The sequence below is a fragment of the Gambusia affinis genome, linkage group LG01 (assembly GCF_019740435.1).
Source record: "Gambusia affinis linkage group LG01, SWU_Gaff_1.0, whole genome shotgun sequence".
Lineage (NCBI taxonomy): Eukaryota > Metazoa > Chordata > Actinopteri > Cyprinodontiformes > Poeciliidae > Gambusia > Gambusia affinis.
In genome coordinates, this window is record NC_057868.1 from 11,323,868 (window position 1) to 11,345,515 (window position 21,648).

General features: G+C 40.2%; 1 protein-coding gene across 1 annotated transcript; it reads right to left on the reverse strand.

The window, feature by feature from the left end:
- Positions 1-236: 236 nt before the first annotated feature.
- On the reverse strand, positions 237-20,589 carry kif5aa (kinesin family member 5A, a). The gene is made up of 29 exons (XM_044131971.1): positions 19,869-20,589; positions 16,043-16,130; positions 15,852-15,925; positions 15,536-15,640; positions 15,348-15,396; positions 15,148-15,203; positions 14,949-15,036; positions 12,416-12,540; positions 12,211-12,315; positions 11,454-11,602; positions 10,996-11,144; positions 10,717-10,895; positions 10,283-10,351; positions 9,981-10,187; positions 9,297-9,443; positions 8,348-8,536; positions 8,098-8,215; positions 7,933-7,994; positions 7,589-7,698; positions 7,346-7,447; positions 7,081-7,141; positions 6,641-6,712; positions 5,993-6,097; positions 5,509-5,725; positions 5,250-5,424; positions 4,293-4,372; positions 4,170-4,209; positions 3,930-4,009; positions 237-3,003 (listed from the first exon to the last, which is right to left on the reverse strand). Coding segments are annotated over exons 1-29 (3,132 nt in total). The 5' UTR covers positions 19,998-20,589; the 3' UTR covers positions 237-3,001.
- Between the last annotated feature and the right edge of the window lie 1,059 nt (positions 20,590-21,648).

Sequence of the window (21,648 nt, forward strand, 5' to 3'; positions counted from 1 at the left end):
TTCAACTGGAAAGAATCCATTTCTTATAGTGTAAAGCTGAATGAGACTACAAATAGTGGCTCTACAAATTACCCAGAAAGGAGAAATGACATTATTTGCTACAGATCATTCAATAAAAGCTGAAAGTTTTGCACCGTAACCATATAAATCACTAGATGGCGCCATTTTCATCTGTTCACACATTCATCATGCAGAATCCATACCACAGCGTAAACAAGAACGACACCAAATCACCGTTTTTACAGTTTTATTGAACTTTTTTACTACAACACACAGGTTTACATACAGCATAGTGATGAATCTATATTTACAGATATTCTGCAAGGTGACTCTTCACATAGTCATGTCGACACTACAATTAGAAGCATACAGAAACAAATAAAATGGGCATTTCTCTGAACAGACGTCAGCGTGCATCCTACTATGTCATGATCCGCCTTTTTACTTACAGGTTTACCAATATTTAGCACATGTATCGTAGATATGTTGAGTTCAGACAGTGTAACAGCAGATGACGACATATTACACAATCCTTCTAATGCAGATCTATTAAAAAAATGTAAATATGATATAAGATTGAAGGTTTGCAGGGTTGAAAGGCTATGAGTTAGAACGGAGGCGTGTTTATTTGGATTTACGTACATAGCTTTTCCAATCTCACGAGTCACCTCGCTCTTTTGCTTCGACTGAAGGAGGATACACTGATACTGATCAGATTGATTGTTCATCAGCAATCACATAGCTCAGGAGGAAGACAATGGCGGTGATGTATGCCTGCTGTGATTATGCGTGTAATAAGCCCTGAGATGTTATTAATGCTAGCAAGAGCATCAGACCGAGCGGTAATGTGATGAAAAAGAACAGAGGAATTCACACGGGATAAATATTTGAGCATTTTGAAAACTGTTTTTTTTTTTTTGTGTGTGTGTATTTGACTAATTAAACTCTAACGTTCTGCCAGATTTACTGAGGAAGACAGAAGATGGTTGGGTGTTTAGCTGCTCACTTTTCCTTTTAACTCTTTCCTTTCCTTTTTGAGACAATGATTCACAGCAAACACCTACTTGTTTCCCACCTATATGAAGTGCTGCTTTCCTCTATCCTGATTGGCTGGTCAGGATTTTGCAGAAGAACAACAACAGGACACACAACTTCTTCAAAACGTCCCAGACTGGTGGCTGCTCAGTCGGGAATAAAACCTGAAGCATTAAATGTTTCGGTCCCCAGTAACAGCTTCCATACTGTTTCTAAAGGATCCTTCACTTCCTGTTGCCCCCCAGTCCGCTGCTACTCCCTCCCTTTCGATTCTGCTTTCCGTGATACAAACACCCATGGAAACGGTTCCAGTTTCATTCCCCAGTCGTGCAAAGCCAAACTTAGCACCCAACCACTTGACCTAAAGGAAAACAAGGCATCACAGAACAGCTTGTGCGTAACCCCATGTGGCCACAAAGTGACCAACAGCAGACAAACCCTTTTGTCCCAATGCGAGCAGGACTGGCCACAACATGGAGGTACCATTTCTCATCTAACTGCACATTTAAGAAAACGATAGAAAACTTGTTAAAAACGGGACAAACAGATAAATAGGTTACATAGTGGATATGGTGTTTGTGTAACCTTTTCTAATGCTGTCCTGGGCAACTGCCCATATGTCAAATGTAAAAACAAGAAACAATACCTCTGCACATTTGTGAGTGGATGTACGCAAAAATCTAAAGTCAGTTCTTGTGACAGAGAATGACAACAAAGTTTCATGGTGTCTTTTTAAAGCTGAAAAGGCCATTTTTACAAACACCATCGCATCGGCCAAGCTCTGAGGAAATAAAAATGTTTTTTTTTATTTTTTATGAACTGGCATGAGACGAAAACTACAGCTATGGTTAATACATCAAAATCTACTTACACAGACTCTTATTCTAAAGTTACAATTGTCTGTAGAAACTCTAGGATCAGCTCTTTTTTTTTATTAGCATTTGAAAAGAAAGGTATTCATGCTGCTCTAGAGGTAGTAATTACAAATGTACTTTATGCAAATGCCAGCGAGTTCAATTGACTGTGAAGTATCAGTTGATGTTAAGGCTCGGTAAAGGGGATACTGAAGTGTGCGAGCGGTGCAGGGAATGTACAGAGGGCCATCGTACAGCTGCAGCATTATCAAAGCAATCAGTCGAGGTTCACTCTGAGCTGGGATTCACTCAAATATTTGTTGTGTTTTTTCCTTTTTTTTTTTTTATTTACAATGATTTAAATTTGCACTGAGATTTACTTTGAGATAGAAAACATACAGCACTGACACCAAGATCTGGACTGAGGGAAATCATCCCTCTTTCGTTTCTTGTTTCTTCCATCCGTCACCAGCTTCGTATAGGACACATGCAGAGAGATTTGAAAGCTTGGCCAGGAAACTTAAGCGGCATGCACAAAAAGACTGAGGTGTCAGCCGACTAGCTGGTAATACGCTCTTATTTACGACAGAATAAAAGATTCATGGTCGCTCGCTTTTTTGATTTTTAAACCCACGTTTCGAAAAAAAAATGCACAAGGGGGGCAGAGCAAATGCTGCAATTTGGACAAACAGTTGTTGGTCAAAAAGAAAAAGAAGAAAAAGAACTACAGGAGTATACAGCACTACTATTTACAAAGTGTGAGCATCGAGCAATCGGGGTCCAGTCCTGGTTCGGTTCAGCCACCTCAGGCAGTGATATCTGCCAGCCCCGTTGATGAACTCACGGATCAATAATTTAGATTCATCTGCGATTAGGCTGTCTGAATAAAGCAGCGCCTGAGAGAATATGCTCAGCGCTGGCTGAACCGGAAGGGACTGAAGCCCAAAATGGAGAGCAAGAAAGGTCACCGTGGGAACAGGAGGAGGCTTCATCTACCACAGGGCTACAGATCTTCACCTTCGTCTTCAGTGGTGACGCGGTGGACGGAGGTCAGAGAGGCTGCATGCAAACGAAACGGGAGGGTCCTCCAAGGGTTACAGTGTTTGGTTGAGCTCTGCAAAGACAATAAAAATAGAGATTAATAACAGGAAGGAACATTAAATAATCATTTAATTTGGGTAGATTTTGGTTCGTAAACACTACTAGTTTTATGTTGGACTGTGTTTTGTTTTGCAACCTGTATTTATAGATGTTTTTGTCCAGTTTAATTCCTGGCTTTAAATCTCAAAGAAACACATTTAATTTTGCCTCTTGCTTTACTTGAAGAGAGAAGTAAATGCCCTTCATTAGTCACTATCAGAGAAGTCTCTTTATGTCTCAAACTAGCACACAAAATATACAAAATCCCAAAATGTTTAAGTGCATGTAACACCTCATTAAACCACAGAAACACATTTTTTCTAGATGCATTATGGTCTTTGATTACGTTCTCTTGCTTAATGTGTGTGAATCTAATGCATAAAATTATTTTTTTAAAGCTATGAAAGAAAAACTCTTCACCAGTATACTATATTTTCTTTAGGACAGTGATATTATATTATTTTTTAATCAATCAATAAAATTTTATTTGTATAGCACATTTCAGCAGCAAGGCATTTCAAAGTGCTTTACATCATATCAGATACAGAAACACAATGCAACATATTTCCACACAATGTCATCGATTTTAGTAGAATAATTCTGATGGGGGAGAAAAAGCTACAATTTCAATAAACAGACAAGTTTTAATTTTAGTGGCAAAAGCCAAACCTAACACAGAACAGAAGTATTTTTCTACTGGTTTGCATCCACTGCAGTTTTACTCGCATTAATAGCCGAGAGGGGAAAAGTATTTAGTGTGACAACATCAGGAATTCTGCCCTTTAATATCGCTTTATGCAGGAAGTGAAGTGTGTGGATGCAACAAAATCTAAAATTCTAAGTGAGTGTAGGATCAGGTCTGTGGTTGTTAGATTAAAGGTTACATCCATATAAACTTACAACTCGAAGCAGTCTGCGGCTGCTGCATGCTGTTGTGCCTGTTTGAGTCGTCCACCTCGCTGCCACAGTGAACGTCACTTCTGGTGAAGGAGACACAAAAACACTGTGTGTTTCATCTGAATAATGCTGCATATAGGTCAGCTGACTGACTCTTAATAAAGCCGTCAACAGAAAAAGGTTAAAAACCTTTGTTGTTGTTTTACGGGAATAAAACGGTGAATGTTTCCTTTGAGCTCTCACCTGTTGTCATTTATGTCTCTGGTGTCATTGATGGTGTTTCCTGTTGGAGAAAAATCAGGAGTTTAAGAAGATGTTAAAACACAATCAGAGCTCAACAACAGTTGAGATATTTGTTTATTTTACCGTTGTCAATGTTGAGTGGGTAGGACTCCAGCACATCTCCATTATATCTCCCTGCTCTGTAGCCCAGAGCTGTGGAAACTCTACCAAACAGGAAAACATTGGAACTAAATGAGGTAACCTGTGAGATCTCTTCGTTTCACAGCACAAAATCAGCTCGTTCGATTCTGTGCGTCTTCATGTACAAGGCATTACAAAGTAGTACCCTGTATCTGATAGTATTCGGTCACATAATCACCACTAACTTCAGAGTATTTTGCTGATTCAGCTGTCCTGACAGACCAACACAAGCTACTGGAAAATTTCTGAAAGTCTGAAAGTTCTAATAAGAACAGTTTTCAAGTTTCATCATATATATTCCAAGAGGATTTATGGCTGGACTTTGACTGGGCCATTCTAAAACATGAATAAGGGAATTCATTGTTTCTGTGTCTGAATGTTTTCAGTTGTTTTTCTACTGGAAAGTGAAGCTCTGCCCCACCCTTACAAAAAAATCCCATGAAAATCCCATGTGATTACATGTGGAAATGTGTGATTCACATGTGAATCACGTGATTTTACCACAAAACGTTCCAAAATCACACGTATTCATGTGTTTTCACACGTGATTCACATCATTCACATGTAAAAATTTGTGTGAATCACAATATATATATATATATATATATATATATATATATATATATATATATATATATATATATATATATATATATATATATTATATATTAATCGGCAGCACGTTGGTTTTAACCTCTTTATTTAAATATGCTTTACTTTCATAAACAATGTTTCTAATATCATGCGTTTCCCTTCTGCTTCACAATTACCACCTTGTGTTGGTCTGTCACATTCAACGCAGGCGACTTTGCAGTTTCTGGTTTACACATGGAGAAATATGGAAAAACGTTTAAGTGCTCCAGTCAAAGATGGCGTAGATTGAGGGAGTATTTAACTCACGTGTTGCTCTGCACAGAGTTCAGGTTGCAGTCGATGCTGGAGGAGCTCTTGGGTGTCATGCTGCCCTGGAAGAGGGCGTTGCTGTAGGCGTTGGCGTGCTCGGTGGCCCGGATGTAGGCGTAGAACGGGTTGGTGGGAGAGCAGACAGGCAGCTGCTTTGGTCTCACTGGTTTTGCTGTTGGAATGACAAGCGCCACATGAGACTTGTAGTCACACCGTCACGGTTGAGTGTTGCGAAGGATAAGTGCGAGAACTGTACCGATCTGTGCAGCATGGGGGCGTCTTAGCGCGATTTTAGACTTCATGGCCTCCTTGATCCGATCCACCTCCTGCTGGTAGCGGCGGCGGTCCATCATGGCGCCCTCTTTGGCGTCCCTCAGTGCAGTCTCCAGGGCCTTAACTCTCTCAGCAGTAGACCGAAGACGTTTCTCCAGCTTTGGAAGCTCACAACGCAGATCTGCATTGTCACGAACCAGCTGGGGGGGAAGAGAGACAGAAAACAGGACGAAACACAACCGATTTAAAGGCACAGAACCAATATAAATAAATAGTACACAGAGATCTTCATTTATTACTTTCAAACTCATAATCTACTTGTGTGTTTAATGTAAAAAAAAATAGCAACAACGCATCATGATAACTCTGCTGTATTAATGCTGTATGTCTTCTCTGAGTTGTAATTCCAATCTACAGGATCACATTGCTTATTATTACAACCCGTCTCATTTCTATGCGCTTCTCACCTGTTTGTGAACCTTTGTAAGTTGGTCCAGGTTATTCTCAAGAAAGGAAATCTTCTGCTTCTGGGTGCTAGACCCCCCGCTATCATCAGGCTCCATTTCGGAACTCTGCAGAGACAAAAACACAAAAAACATTACATTACAATACATTTTTTGAATATTTGTGTAAAAATATTTAAAAAATCAATGTTTTTACATTTTGTCACATCAATGAGTAAACATAACTGAAAAGTGGAAGATAAACAATTAATAGCTTGCATCCTTTTTTTATTACAAACCATATCATCATTCTTTAGTGCCCTAGTTTCAGCCTTTAAAATAGTTTTTTTTATTCAGGATTGTAATGTGTTTAGAGATTTAGAGGTCAGTTATTTTCATTTAATATTGCCTTTCTTTACCATTAAGCATGTCAGCAGTGTTGAGCTGCGGCTTTTCATATTTATGTTTTAAAAAATGAAAATGTTCAAACCATGAATCCTTTTCCTTCCACTTTACTTTGTGTTGATCTATCACATAGTTTTCAAGTAAAAAAATAGCTATCTGTCATCGTAATGTGGCAAAATGTAAGGAACTTCAGGATGTATGAATATGTTCGGAAGTCTTTGTGAGACGCTTGTAGCTCACGGGTTTCCTGAGAGCTGAGCTCCTTACTTTTTTAACCCGCGACGTGAGGTCTTGAACGAACAGCTTGCGCAGGTTGTGGAGGGTCTGGAGTTCGCGGGCCTGGAAGACGGAAAGACGGTTAAAGTCTACAGATGCTCCATAAGAGAGAACTCAAGTGCAGAGCCTCTGGAAAGTCTTCGTAAGTCTCTCCCACGCCCAGCTCAAAATTTGGACCAATCACACGACTGTTGTCTGCCCAGATGACAACACTTGAGAACTGATGTAGTTCTTGTAGTTTTTACAAGAAAAGCTTGTAAAAACTACAAAACCCAGGGCTGCTAGATCAAAAAACTTGCACCGTTTTGGTATTGCAAACCTGCGGTAAAAACAACTACTTTCTCTGTTATGCAAAACCTATACAGTGTCGTCCTTTAGGGAGAAACTCTGGGAGTTGAAAGTAGATGGAGAGTCGTGTCTGTTTTACTCACAACAGTCTCCTCCAGACCCTTCAAGTCCTGTTTGGTCTGCTCATGACGCTCATGCAGGAACCTAACAAAAAACAGTAAAAGCATCTCAGGTCCTTGCTGGAATAAAACTCAGATCAATCACTTCTGACCTCACATATGTACAAATGCTCATGTAGATACTAAATGGCCGTGATTTTTTTCTTTTTTCTTTCCTTTTCTTGAACGTCAGGGTTACCACTTTAATCCGAATCTAGCTTTAGTGAAACTGAAACTCCCAGATACGTACGAAAGCTCCTCCAGGCGCTCGCTCTTGCAGCTGTCCTGACTCTTCAGGCGATCGAAGTCGGCACGCACCTGAGCCAGCTCCAGCTCCAGCTTGGAGTTACGACTGAAGTTTTAGGGAATGAAAAATAAAACAAATCACAGCTCCTTCAACGTAAAACACAAGTAAAATAGCAAATAACTATTGAAAATAAAAGATTGGATGGAAGACAGTCGCTTGGTGAAAGAAAAATAGATGATGACAGACTCGGTGAGCTCATCGATGACCCTCTGCTTCTCGTTGATCTCATCCCGCAGGCGGGCGAGCTGCTTGTGATGGAGGCCGCAGTGAGACTCCCCCTGCTGACGAAGCGCTTTCTGGAAGTTGGGAAAACCACGTGCATTAAAAGATGCTGACTGACAATAGACCATGTCTGGGCTGTCTGTATGTTAAACACTTAAATCCAAAAATCTGGTGTCGTTTTTTTTAGCAGGTGAAGCTCAGGAGTGTCATTTGAGTCAAACTTATTGTGAGGTTTAAAGGAATTACAGCATTTTTCCAGAGAAGTACACCAACTTTTTCCTAAATGCACAAGGTAAAATCTTTGCTACCTTTGAATTTCCATCCTCGATCTCGCCCTTCTCTCCATCTTTCTCCTCAAGCACAGAGTTATCTGTAAGTTCAGTGGCAAACAAGCAAAAAAAAAAAACACATGAAGTGAGAAAGCAGAATTTATTTTGCAGACAGGTTTTCCTGAGCTCTGTGCTGCCTGTTACCCTGGTCCTGCAGCTTAGCCAGCTCCTCGGTCAGGGAGTCGTGGCTTTCCTCCAGCTGCCTCTTCTTCTGCTCCACGCTCTGCATGTACTCGGTCAGAGAGCGGATCTTAGCCTCATGCTGCACGAACAGAACACACGGAAAGCAGCATGAACCATCAAAACCCTTCCACCCCTTCAACCATCTGTCTATGTCTTGTTTTTTTTCAGTTTATTCCTCTTTTTTTAATTCTACATTTACATGCGTTGGCACCTGAGAGATGAGGAGCTGGCAGGAGGAGAGCTCCCGCCCGGTCTCCTCCATCTTGCGGTGGCACTCCAGCTGCATGTTCTCCAGCTGGCGGCATCGCTTCACCATGCTCTTCACCTCCGACTTGATCTTACTGATGTAGAGGCGGGCCACGGTGAACTCCTCCTCGATGGCGCCGCTGATTTCCACAGGCTGCACGAGCAAACATGAATGAGATTCCGTCCAATTTTACACCAGGACAAAGAACAGCCAATCACAACAAAATTTCTCTCAGTTAATTATAGTTACATCAGTATAACACTTTTTTTAAAATTCTACTATTATGATTTTGGTTTAAGAACTATGTTTACAGTGAAAAATTGAATAAAATATTCTGTTGGGGAACTAAATTTGAGGTTTTGGGCCACAGTTTGCAAGATATGTTTGCTAAAAACAAAAGAACGCAGCAAACCAAAGCGAAAGAGTAACTTTCCTTTACATAAAACCTGAGCCTTTCTAAACATGAACAGTTCTACAAGTTCTTATCCAAAACTTAACAGTCCAAAGCTGAAGTCAGAACACAAACCCACTACAGGAACATTTCATAAAGGGAAGATGTACGTTTTGGAAGGGACGAGTCAGAACTAAATTTGACATAAAAAATCTCTGAACTCATAAAAAGAGTCAAGAACTGTCCTCAAAATCTGAAGGAATGTTATTTTTTTATTTATTTTTTTTTGCAAATTAGGGCAACAACAACCAAATTCCTGAGGCAAAACTCCAGCACATAAAACAAATTAATGCCACAGAGCATTTTCCCCCCCCAAAAAAGGATGAACGTTGATGTATGACTGAAATAAAATCTCAGTCTACTGAAGCCTGTAACTGAGATAACTGAGTTTAAGACTTTTTAAGGCGATCTGCTTCCATAACCTCCACATGAAACCTCTTCCAGTTCTGCAGTTGTGCTCACCAGCTTTATCTCTCCGTTCCCGACGATGGTGCTGAACTCGCTGAGGTCCCTCATGAGTCCGTTGAGGACGTCGGCGATGCGCTTCCTCTGCTGACCGCTCACCTCCTGCATGCGGGACAGCTCCGCCTCCAGCTCCATCAGACTCGCCTGGGGGAGAAAAGGAGAAGCACACAAGTAGAGCTAGAAGGAACATCTTTCAAGCCAGGAAATTGTATTTTGATGCGTGTTATAATAGTGAGTGATGGGTCTGCAGACTTGATAAAAATGACCATAATTTCAAAAAAAGGTCCAGACTGGGCTTTGAACAAAGCAACAGACTCAGGATCGCTGAGCTTTTACCAGAATCACTTACCATAGAAGCATTATAATGAAAGGTAACAAAGATTATTACTAAGAAAAATTTTGCAATGACGGTGAAATTGTTTTACGTTTCTTTACAAACTAACAGAATTACAAACACAGCTTCCGCATATCTAAAATATAAACAGATTTTTCTAATCCAATATTTAAAATTCATAAAATTGCTGCACTGCTTTCCACTCACTGAAATTGTGTTACTGTGACAGTTTCCTGTCTCTTTGTTGCAGCGTGGCCAGAATGGACCTTCTGTTCCCCCTCCTGCCTCTCAGCTCGGTTCTCCTTCTATTTGACTCCCTCCACCAATCGCCTCACGGTGAAACGTACCATTTTCTGGGACAGCTGGTCGGCCAACAGCTGGTTCTGCAGGCCCTTCTCCTCCACCTCCTGGCTCTTCTGGTCGTAGTTAATGGCCAGTTCCTCCAGAGCCTGAAGGACCTCCTTCACCTCGGCCTTGGCGCAGTCGCTCTCCACCTGCAGCCTGCCGAGCTCAGCCTGGACCTTGTCCCCGTCTCCCCGGGACGAGGCCAGGAGCTGGCGGCATGAAGATGGTAAAAGATACAACAGAACGTATTGAGAGCTGCAGGTAGAATCGGATCATTTAGGGACATTTGGGAGAGTTTTCGCACCTCGTCCTGGTCCAGCATTTGCTGCTTCAGTTTCTCCACCAGCTGACACTGCAGGTTGATCTCATCATCCTGCAACGGACATGATATAATGAATATTGACCCTTAAAATGTTGAAAATACCTGATTGAGCCCGACTAGCTCAGTTGGTAGAGCGAGACTCTTACTCTCGGGGTCGTAGGATTGAGCCCCACGCTGGGCCCCAGTTTGTTGACAGTAAAATTTAAAAAATTTAATCATTGGACTCAAATGTGTACAGCATCACACAGATCTTGTTGGTCTCTCTGACTGATGCTCCCTAGTTTAGTTGGATCGACATAATCAATCTTAAATACCAATTCTGAGGGCGGCCATGCACGTCTACCCAAACACAAAACTAACATAGTTTCCAATAGCAACTAGCTGACGCTGCACTGTTTTAGTTTGTGGGTTTCAACCTTGTCATCCAGCTGCTTGTACAGCTTGCGGATCTCCTCTTCATACTTCTGCCGCTCCTCTTCGGAGATGCGAACCACGATGGAGGAGGTGTCGTTGTCCAGAATGGGGCGCTCCTCCACGGTCTCGATGCGAGTCACCATGTCTGACGTGGTCCGCTCAGTCTCAGGGACGTCCTCTCCTACCAAGCAGAAGACACAATGTTGCATCTCGGGTCTGATCAGAAGTTGTGCAGCCAAAACGACGGCCTGACTGGACGAGAGGACAACATTTAATCGCACCGTTTCTCCAGCGGTTGAGCTCCGCCTCCAGTTTCTGAATTGTCTCCTTTAGCGTCTTGTTCTTCTCCTTCTCCTTCTCGTACTTCCTCTTCCACTGCTCGGCAGTCAGCTCCAGGTTAATGGAGGCCGTGTTCCTTATGGTCTTGGCGCTGTGACCAGGAGAAGGAAAGGGAATAAATACAGGTTAGAAAAATATTAGATGTTTTAAATGCTTTGTAAAGAGTAAGTAAATAAGTAGAGAAAACATTTACTGTCTAACAAGAGAAAATCAACATTTAAAACTTTTGCATGAAAATAGCATTAATTTAAAGTAGTTCTTTAAAATGTATTCCTATTTCTTTAACTTCTTCCATTTACTGTAGCTCAGTTTTTGACATTTTAATGCAAGCTTTTTTTTTTTATTGTCCGCTCTGTACAGAATTAGATGTTTGTCAAAGCTGACTCGACTGTGTATCTACCGCTGTCCAAACATCAGAGTTGATTTAGTCTCCCCTTCGTTGTAGCTGGACGGAGAGCAGCAGATGAACATGGTGGTGCGGCAGTTCCCGCCCAGCGAGTCCTGCAGGATGCGGGTCATTTTGCTGTCGCGGTATGGAACGTGACTTTTCTGCAGGAGATGAAAGATCGGAGAAGAGAAAAGACTATAAATAAATCAATGACAAAGAGCAGGAGAAAAGCGAGATATAGAACAAGAACAGAAACTGATTTTTTTAGTTATTTTAAATGTTAGAAGTGCAAAGCCTGAAACAGGAGCTACAAACTGATAAATGTGACAACATGGTGGATGGTTCTGGGATTTAATGGAAAAATCTGTGTTGCTGGAAAGGAAAGAAAAGGAAAGGAAAGGAAAGGAAAGGAAAGGAAAGGAAAGGAAAGGAAAGGAAAGGAAAAGAAAGGGAAAAGGGAAGGGAAGGGAAGGGAAGGGAAGGGAAGGAAAAGAAAGGGAAGGGAAGGAGTACACTTTCCTCTGAGTTAAAACACATCTAATAGATCTAACTGAACAAATGGAAATGTAAAACTGGTTCATTTTCTTCTGTCCTAAAACACTTTGGAAAAACTGAATCTTTCAGCTTACAGGTTGATCATTTCTATACAAAAACAATTGAGGAGAATTATTATAATTTTTTTTGTCTGTCTTTTAATTAAGCAATTCAATAAAACAGAGAAAAACAGAAATGGCAAACAGGGACTCAAGACAGAAACAAATGCTGTTACCGTTCCCTCGGCCAAGGCAGAGATGACGTTCCCCAGAGCGGAAAGAGACTTGTTGATGTTTTTAGCCTCGTCCAGGACAGAACCGGCAGCTCCGGTCTTACTGACCTGGAGGGGGAAGCGAACACGAAGAAGAACAATCACCGTTCTGAATTTGGTGAGCATTCACTGTTGTTGAATATTTGTGGGTCCTGCATGTGTCTCCTGCCTTCTCACTGCCAGCCAGATCCACCAGGTAGAGTTTCCCACACAGTTTCTGCTCCGTCTCCACGTGCTCCTGCTTGATGTTGATCAGGAAGATGCTGTGGCTGCGAGAGCTGTGCTCGTTCATGTCTGGAGAAAGACAAAAATATAACACAGAGCAAGTACTTAAGAAAATCACAATGCGATTTATGGTGATTGGGACTAAAAATTATCCGTTGAAGTTTGGGGAACAAAAATAAAGCACAAGACGGACCAGCGCCCGTACAGGACAACTTTTAAATATAGTGCATCGTTACTAGCTTTTTAAGGAAGAAACTCGATGAATGTAGGGCCTGACATATCTTATAATGTGTAGCCACAAGTCTATCTATTACCCAACATAAAGCTATTTCTAAAATTAGTCATAACCTTTTCAACTTTATCACATTCTGTCAGGTTATAACCACAAACTTCAACTTATTTTATTGGGATTTTATGTGACAGACAATTATAGAGGTTATTCTTATATGGGGCAAATTAGTTATTGCCTTGGGGATTCTGACATTAATGGTGTCCTCTCCTGACCCCCTCCAACCAATTAAAATGGAGAAAATCACCTGATTTTCTAGAAAAGGATGAAAGGAAAACATACCCGAAAAGTCACGGTTGGAAAACAGAAGCCAGTGATTGAGTTTGAGATTATGCTGTTGTAATTAGAGTTGACTGAAAGGCAACTTAATTATCTTTACTACACAGTAGCCATGTAAGCATCTAATTTAAAGACACAAAGCTCTTCATAATAAAGAGTGTTATGAAGTGCAAGCGGTCACCTGTTGTTTTTTTAATAATTAAAAATTTCCCTACAATTAGATTCAAATCGATCAAAGCAGTCAACATCGCAGCAGGAGGATTTGCCCATTTCACAGCGAGCCGCTGATAAATGAGCAGCACTCTGCTAAACGACTCTCCTGATCGAATCCGCCTCACAGGCTGAAAGTTCAGGTTTCTCTGCAGATATCTGAGGGCATCAGCTCAGCGTCGGCAGACTGTGGCCCCATTAGGCTGCTATCAGCAACATCACTCTGCAGCACCGTGAGTCAGCAGGCAGCGATGGGAACCGGACAACCCTGAGCTGCACAGGAATGCGGCTTTCAGCAAATCTGAGAGCCGCTTCTGCTCGCGTGCAGCTCCCTCCATGTTCGAGATTGTTGTAAGTCTGAGACTTGTATGTCTTAAATTCACCGATTCCCAAAGCTCCTCCGATGCTTCCCCTTTTGTTTCAGTCTGCCTTTGGTTTTATCACTGTGAGTGACCAAATAAAACCACAGACATTTTAAATCTTTTTTTTTTTATGGTTGTAGGGAGTATATAATTGAACAAAATATTCTACTTGAGCATGTTGTTTGTAAGCAAAGCAGGAAAAAGTACACAAGTACAAGAGCATTTATACTAAAAACAGTTTACACCAATATCTGAATTAATTATAGACTTGAATATAACACAATAATGGAAAATTATCATTTTTAATTATAAGCCGGTGATATTGCACTAACTTGTAGACAAAACAACAACTAGAGAACAGAGAAATGAATTTTCAGGGTTGAACAAAAGTGCAAAAATAAAGCAAAATGCATGTTTGTCCCACTTATTGAAAATGTTGCAACCTGTATGGAGGGATGTTCAAGTTTTATTTTCTGCCTCTGGTTTTATTTATTTTTTGGGGTCCATTTTGTTTTTCTTGACTTTTCACAACACTGCATTTTAAAATTATGCATCTATTCATCAAGTTCAAACCGCATACAGGGCTCTATGAGCATGTTTTCATTTTCATTAAGAAAACATGAATGTTTGGTGTGTGTACGCGTGGTTGTTTGTCCCATGTGTCCCTGTGTTGGGCTCTTGCTTTATTCTTTAATTTTTTGCGTAATCATTTCTTTCGTGTTCGGCCCAAGTTTTCAGGGTCGTCACTCATCACTTTCCCACAGCTCTTCTCTCTCATTTACTCATAACACGTTATTATCAATAACACTGGCAACAGGAGGAGCCGTGAGTGTTTCTCCAAATACAGATCTTCACAACAGTTACATTATGGAAATGATAAACACTTCCTGTCACACTACAATCAAAAACCTCAATGTGTTTAGATTATCTGTGGTAGACAAAGTACAGCATGATTTTAAAATGTAAGGACAAACTGCAAATGCTGTAAAACGTGGTCCCACAAAGTATTAACTCAGGGGACGGGGGGAGATGGCAATGTCAGGTTTTAAGCCCTAAAAACCAAATATTTTTAGAAAACATTATGAAAATGATGTATCCTTGTCCCTCCTCTTCACAGTCTATACTGCTTTGCAGTGGTCTATCAAATAAAAGTCCAACATCTATTAAAGTTTGAGTTGCATTGTCAAAAACACACACACACACACACACACACACACACGCACACACGCACACGCACACACACACACACACACCCATATATATATACGTGATAAAGCTCAAAGAATATGGATCATTGTCTGTATAAATGTTCTTTATGGGATTGTACTGATACTCACTGGTCACAGCAACATGGCGGTTAGCTTTGCCTTCATCAATCACATCCATAACCTCGTCAGGGCTGGACACAAAGCGCTCAGTGCATCCCTAAGTGGAGGAGAAGAAAATGAGGCAGAGATGTTATCGTTGACGTAATAATCCAGCCAGTGGTTCATTTAGAACCTAGACGGATGAAAATAGAGCATCTCTGTTACCAACCTTAACAAATGGAACCCTGTTCTTATCCTCGTGGACAGACAAGTTGGTCTTTGTCACTAAAAGAAACAAAGCATGAAAATAACATCAGATCTATTTGATTTAGATATTTAAAGCCAAAAGAAAACAAAATAAATAAAACAAATACTTCTTCACATTAGCAAACTATTCTTTTAATCTGTTTTCAGTCTGTATTTACTAACCATCCAGCAGGTCACGGATTTTGTCCATGTAGATTTCAAAGTAGGAAACCTGATGTAGAAAATGAAGAAAAAGGGGGCAGCAAATAAAAAAGGAGAAGAGGTTAAAAAAAAAGTTCACATCTAAATAAGACACACATCCTAAACGAGAAATGGTCACGACACAAGATGTAGCAACTATAAAACTAGACCTTGATGTGGAATTCCAGGTTTTCATCCATCGCAAAGATGTGATTGAAAATATCCTCAGCAATGCGAGGAATGATGCCCATCTGGTGAGGGTCGTGCAGCTTTCCCTGAAACAGATGAAAAAATAGCATTGAGAAGGTGTGAGACAGCCATTACTGTCCAGATCAAAGAGTTGATGAAAGCTCTTTTTGCAATAACACTCTTAAAACACTAAAAATAACAATTTATAACATAAAAATATCAAGATATAATATAATATAATATAATATAATATAATATAATATAATATAATATAATATAATATAATATAATATGGACCTCCATGGTGTGAGTCTTCCCAGAGGACGTTTGTCCATATGCAAAGATGGTACCATTATATCCACTGAGCACATCTGCATGTAGAAAGAAACGGCGACAAATAAATGATTGTCAGACTTTTTTATTATTATTACTATTTGTAATGTTTTGAGTAGATTTAGCAGTGGATGTATTCCTCAGTTTGACCTTACCCTTGACAATCTGCTTGGCACAGGTATTGTAGACTTGCTCCTGGGTGGTGTTGGTTGGAAACACACGATCAAATGCATACGACTTCCCCTGCAACAAAACAAAACAAAAGCAAAGTTTAAACAGTTTAAAATGCCATCAGAGAAGAAAATGTTTTGGACAATAAATTTTGGCTAAACATATTTTTTTTGTGGTTTTACACTAGGTTCTGGACAACTTGTTGATAATCCGACATGCCGGTATAGGTGCGCATTAGGACGAAGATGGTTGATAAAGTGTGTTACTGTGAAGAAACTTGGGTTTCTTTCCTAAATCAAAATCAAAATCAAATCAAACTTTATTTGTATAGCACATTTCAGCAGCAAGGCATTTCAAAGTGCTTTACATCAAATCAAACACAAAAATACAATGCAACATAGAATCAACAATAAAAACAATATCAAGTCAGATTCCGTCAATAAATTTGCAATTGATTACGTTTCAAATACAACTCTAAACAAGTGGGTTTTTAGTTGAGATTTAAAGGAAGTCAGTGTTTCAGCTGTTTTACAGTTTTCTGGAAGTTTGTTCCAGATTTTTGGTGCATAGATGCTAAATGACGCTTCTTTAGGGCGAATGTCACCAGGATGTTATCACCACTTTTTAATTTTACGTGAATTTTGTTTTGTTGCTCCTACAGGCTTTGAAACACATCTAAACCTAGGTGAGTTTTCAGTGCTTATTGTTTAATTTGACTTTTTTAAAAAGGAACCATTTCCAATGTTTTCCCCATTTTATTGTCACTTCTGAGATGACCATGCTCAAAAGAACCTTAGCAAAACCATGTGGGTCTGTCTTCAGTAGATTTCATTGTAAAACTGAAGCTAAAAAAAAGTACAAGAAGCTAAAGGACATGCTGCTGCAATTTATATTTTTAAAAATGTAATCTTTTTACAAAGATGGGCTGAGATATCAGATGCGGACTGGAATTTGAGAATTTTCACTTTCATTAGCCCTGATTGGTTAAGTGGTTAGTTTTTAACCACTACATTTAAAAACACAATCTTTGTCCAAACAACCAACACACAGCATGTAAACTCTGCTGGCTTACATGGACAACACTTAGTAACCTCTTTATGCAGTTACTAAGTGTCTCAGCACATAGAGATGTTGAAATCATCTGTTTCCACAACATGTCTACAGTTCATTCGGCCAACAAAAGAGAGCATGTTGTTCACCAAATAACAGGAAGGCTACAGGGATAAAACAGTTTCTCTGTTCTAACCTGTCCTGTCTGGTATGGAAATGCTGGATATGGGAATGTTGGCATCTTTTTGTGAATTTCAGACGTAAGACGAAGATCTACATTCCCTGGAATCCACTTAGAAAGACGACTGTTTTGGTGATGCTAGCTGTGCTAATCGATAAATTTACATACTGAAGCAGGATTAAAATGTCCTCTCCAAATCATTTTGTTATTATTTATTTGGTTAGTAAAACTCTATATATGGCACAATATCACTTCTACATACAAGTAATAAATCATGAATTGTTTTTTTGTTTGTTTTTTGCTTTGCTGGTTGTTTTTTTAGATCTTTCCAAACAAGATGCTAATGTCTGAATAAAATACAGACCTCCTAAACAAATACTGACTCTTAAACTGGCGTCATTTTATCTGAGAGTCTTTTTATTCATATGCCGGTGCTTAAATCCAGAATGGTATGCTTTTTACTTAATCGCATCAAATGTAGGCAGCCTCTGTGACTCAGTAACCTCCATCACTGTCCCATCTGAACCTGAGGCCAGCTTTCTATAATAACGTCAGCAGCCTGAATCTGAGCTGTATTAATCATCATTAGCAAATTGACTCATCTGCAGTCCGCCTACACGTCAGAGTGATTTACGAGGGAGAGACAGTCACTCTTCGAAGGAAGCGTTTGGGAAACCACATTTATAAAGGGAGACAATAGAGACAATAAAGAAAGCCAAGAGGATGATAAAAAAAAAACTGTACAAGAAATGAAAAACAAAGAATTATTGGAAGACCCAAGAGGAGACAGATGCTAAAAGTCAGAGACATGAAAAACCAGGTCAGGCAGTAATGCATGCTGTCTCTGAATGATTATTGATCTGCTCTTCAGGCAATTAGACAGATCGGTTTCTGGCTCTGGTGTCCAACCTAATGCCAACAGAGAAAAGGAAGGTCAAGATGAGATCTCTGCATTCATCACTGGAGATAGTTTCACCGTAGTTTGTCCATCTGCAAAGAGGATAATCAACATCATCCTCTCATTTTTTTGGAACGTGTCTTTAGGTACTCTATTTTATTTGAGTCCTTTTTATGTCTGAGGAATGCAGCAGCCACGAGTGAACAATGTAAAGCACATGCAACATTAAGATTCTGCTAAGTTAATTAATTTTGTTAGTACATATGGCATCTAAATTTGTCTGTTTAAAGAGATAAATTCTCAAAACGAAAGTAGAGACACTTTCCAAAAATATTGCCATGTTTTTGAAATTACTTATAGACTAAAATATAGAAAAACTACCAACTACAGTCTGTTTCCAAGCCAGACTCGTTCCATGCTTTTAATCAGAACCTGTTTCTCAAACCATATTTGGTCTGCAGAATTAAGCAGACTACATTACTATTATAAAAAAGATGCCAACCTCTGCTGATAGTTTTTATCAATGTAATCTTTGTTGACAATTTCCTGTGGTCAAAACTTGTCCAAACGTAACATTACTTAGAGAGAAAACCAGAATAGGATTTACAACCTGACCCAAAGGAGAACTTTATGACTTTCTGGTTGGAGCCCCCTGCTGGCCTGGAGGCCATAGAGAGCTCTTGAATTCACACATGATGCATAGATAGAGGACCAAAGTTCATCTTCAAAAATTTTAAATTATATTAACAAAGTCATATTTTATTGCAAATGTGACATTTTCTTCAACCCCTGTCTAAGCCAGGATCCTGTTTAATAATAATAATAAATAATAATATCTGCAACCAGAAGTTAGTTATTTTTGGTAAGAGCTTGGGCCAAAATTTGTTATATTTTATAAAAGTTGTCTGGACTACAAAGGATTAGAAAATGAATAAATCAAAATAGAGCATAGAAAGATTTCTGATTATAATAATGTACAATCTAATGAGATTAGATATGCTTGAATGTTTTTGGGACAGTTTATTATCTCCATAAAAATTGTAAACTGACAAAAATAAAGTTTTCCTTCATGGTTAAAGTGCACAGTGACTGTCTTTTTCTTCTTCTTTTACAGGTTCAAAGATATGAAAGAGGAACATGGTCAATTTGGCCTTTTTAAATGTTTTTAAATCTGTATGCTTGTAGTTCTTGATGAGGACTAATAAATTGCACTATAAACATGTTACCCGGCAATGTGTTTACTGTCAGTGTACATTAGGGAGGTGGGGGCAATACACCACCCGGGGCCTCTTTAACACTGAGGCAAGATAAGCAAAGATGAACGAGATGAGCTTCCGTATCTCGTCTTCGTTAATAAGAATCAATGATTTTCAACAAAACCGATGCAATAATCGCAACATTTAAACAAAAAATAAACACTAGAACAATCTAAGCACCACGCAGACCACAGTCAGCTGATGCAACAGGCCAATGTGCGCATTTCAGAAACATCACATGAATGCTAAACTTTTGCGCTTTGTCATGCAGCAGACACCAGAATAAGAGAAAAGAGCGCTGCGTTTTTAATTTGCTGCTGCATCACGTTTAACAGCTGAGCTCCGACCCAAACAGATGGGTCGCGCCGGCTGGTGATTTATTGATGAAGGGCCTGCAACAAAGCGGCTCCCCCATCCTCACTCACCCCCACGACGACGGTGTCGTCCCCTTGAAATTTGGGCAGGAACTGGTCCCCGCGTATGATCTCGGACTGGTTGAGGGGACGAAAGCGACACAGCACTTTTATGTTGCACTCCGCTGGTACGTCGGCCATTGCGCAGATTCGAGGGTGGCGTTGATGAGAAGGATGATGATGATGATGCTGCTGGAAAGATGCTGCTGAGGTTTGGGGGGCGAGAAGATGCGGCCTGATCTGACTGCCGAAAATAAAATAAAATAAAAACCAAACAGCAACGGATTCGCGGAGGAGGTCGACTGCTTGCGTCCGGGAAGGTACGAAGACAAGACGGGCTGATCGTGACAAGCCGAGGAGAAGGTTGCGGTAGATCTATGCGGGATTTCTGTGTCGCAGTGAAGCGGGCAGGCTAAATTAGATGTCAAACAAGCCCTACATTATTAAATCAATTGGCCCTGCCGTTGAACGATTTCGCCCCGTTTGGTTTTCTCTTCCAGGCGCGGGTTATGTCTCCTGCCTCTGGTCGTCTCTGTCAGGGGCGTCGGCGGATGTGCGTGTGGCCGGCTGAAGGTGAGATGCTGCTGGAAGGGCAGTGAGGTAAAAGCTGCTGCTCTTTCGGCCTGCTTGGGATCGAAACGGCGCCCTCTAGCGGTGGTTCGCGGAAGGGCGTGGTCAGCATCCGCTTCTTTAAAGCGGTACCCACAGCCTCAGCATCATCTTGAGTCAGAGCCGCATCATTATAGGAAGAGGAAGTCGGAGCCAACATGAGGAGCATCGCACCGATTAGGAGACAAAAAGAAAAAAAAGTTTAATAATATATGAGCCATCATTCAGAAACATTTTCAGGAAGTTTTCTGATCTCATAAAGTCACTTTGAAAAAACTAATAAATAATTAAAAGTGGGCTCGGAGAGAGGCTATTGTTGATGACTGAGCCTCACTTTGAAGATGTATTACAATGATTGATGATGAGACAATATAATTCAGCGGAATGTGAAGCTTGAGGACATACTCTGCCCATTAAAATGTTGGACAGACTGCTTTAAGATGGGTTTAGGTTAGCAGACTGGATCAGTTGCTTGCAGGGTTTATTTAATGCTCAGGCTACGTCACAACTTGGAGCGTTGTGGAACACAGCCATGACTTCAGATAGGAGCAATGCTTTCCAAAAGTATTTGTAGCAATTGTAATTATTATTTTTTTTTATTTTTTTTTTACATTTTGTCATATTATAACAAACTTCACTGCGACAGACTGGCGACCTGTCCAGGGTGAACCCCGCCTCTCGTCCGGAACGTTAGCTGGGGATAGACACCAGCAACCCTCCCGACCCCATTAGGGACGAAGGGTGATTAGAAAATGGATGGATGGATAACAAACTTCAATAATTTTGACAGTGTTACAATGTACTTTGATTCAGATCTTAGCCTGTTTCTCTCAAAATGTGATTTGCTTCGCGAACGATTTCTTTGCTAAAGTATATCCTGTATGTAAGCGTAAAAGCTCCAGGTGAATACGGCGGAAAAATAAACTGACTTTCTCATATGCTGTGCCTTGAAAAAGCATTCACACATCTAGAACATTTCCAAATTCTGTCATTTTGAAAACAGAAATGTTTGTTCGTGGTTAGTTTATTGTTTATTTGGGACGTGGTCATGGTAAAGGTACATGACTTTATTTTGAAGCAGAATAATGGTACAAAATAACACCTGGTTATTTATTATTGGAAAAATCTTTGAGCCAGTGGTGGTTTAGGTTCATCTGACTTATGTAGGACTTGAACTGCCCCA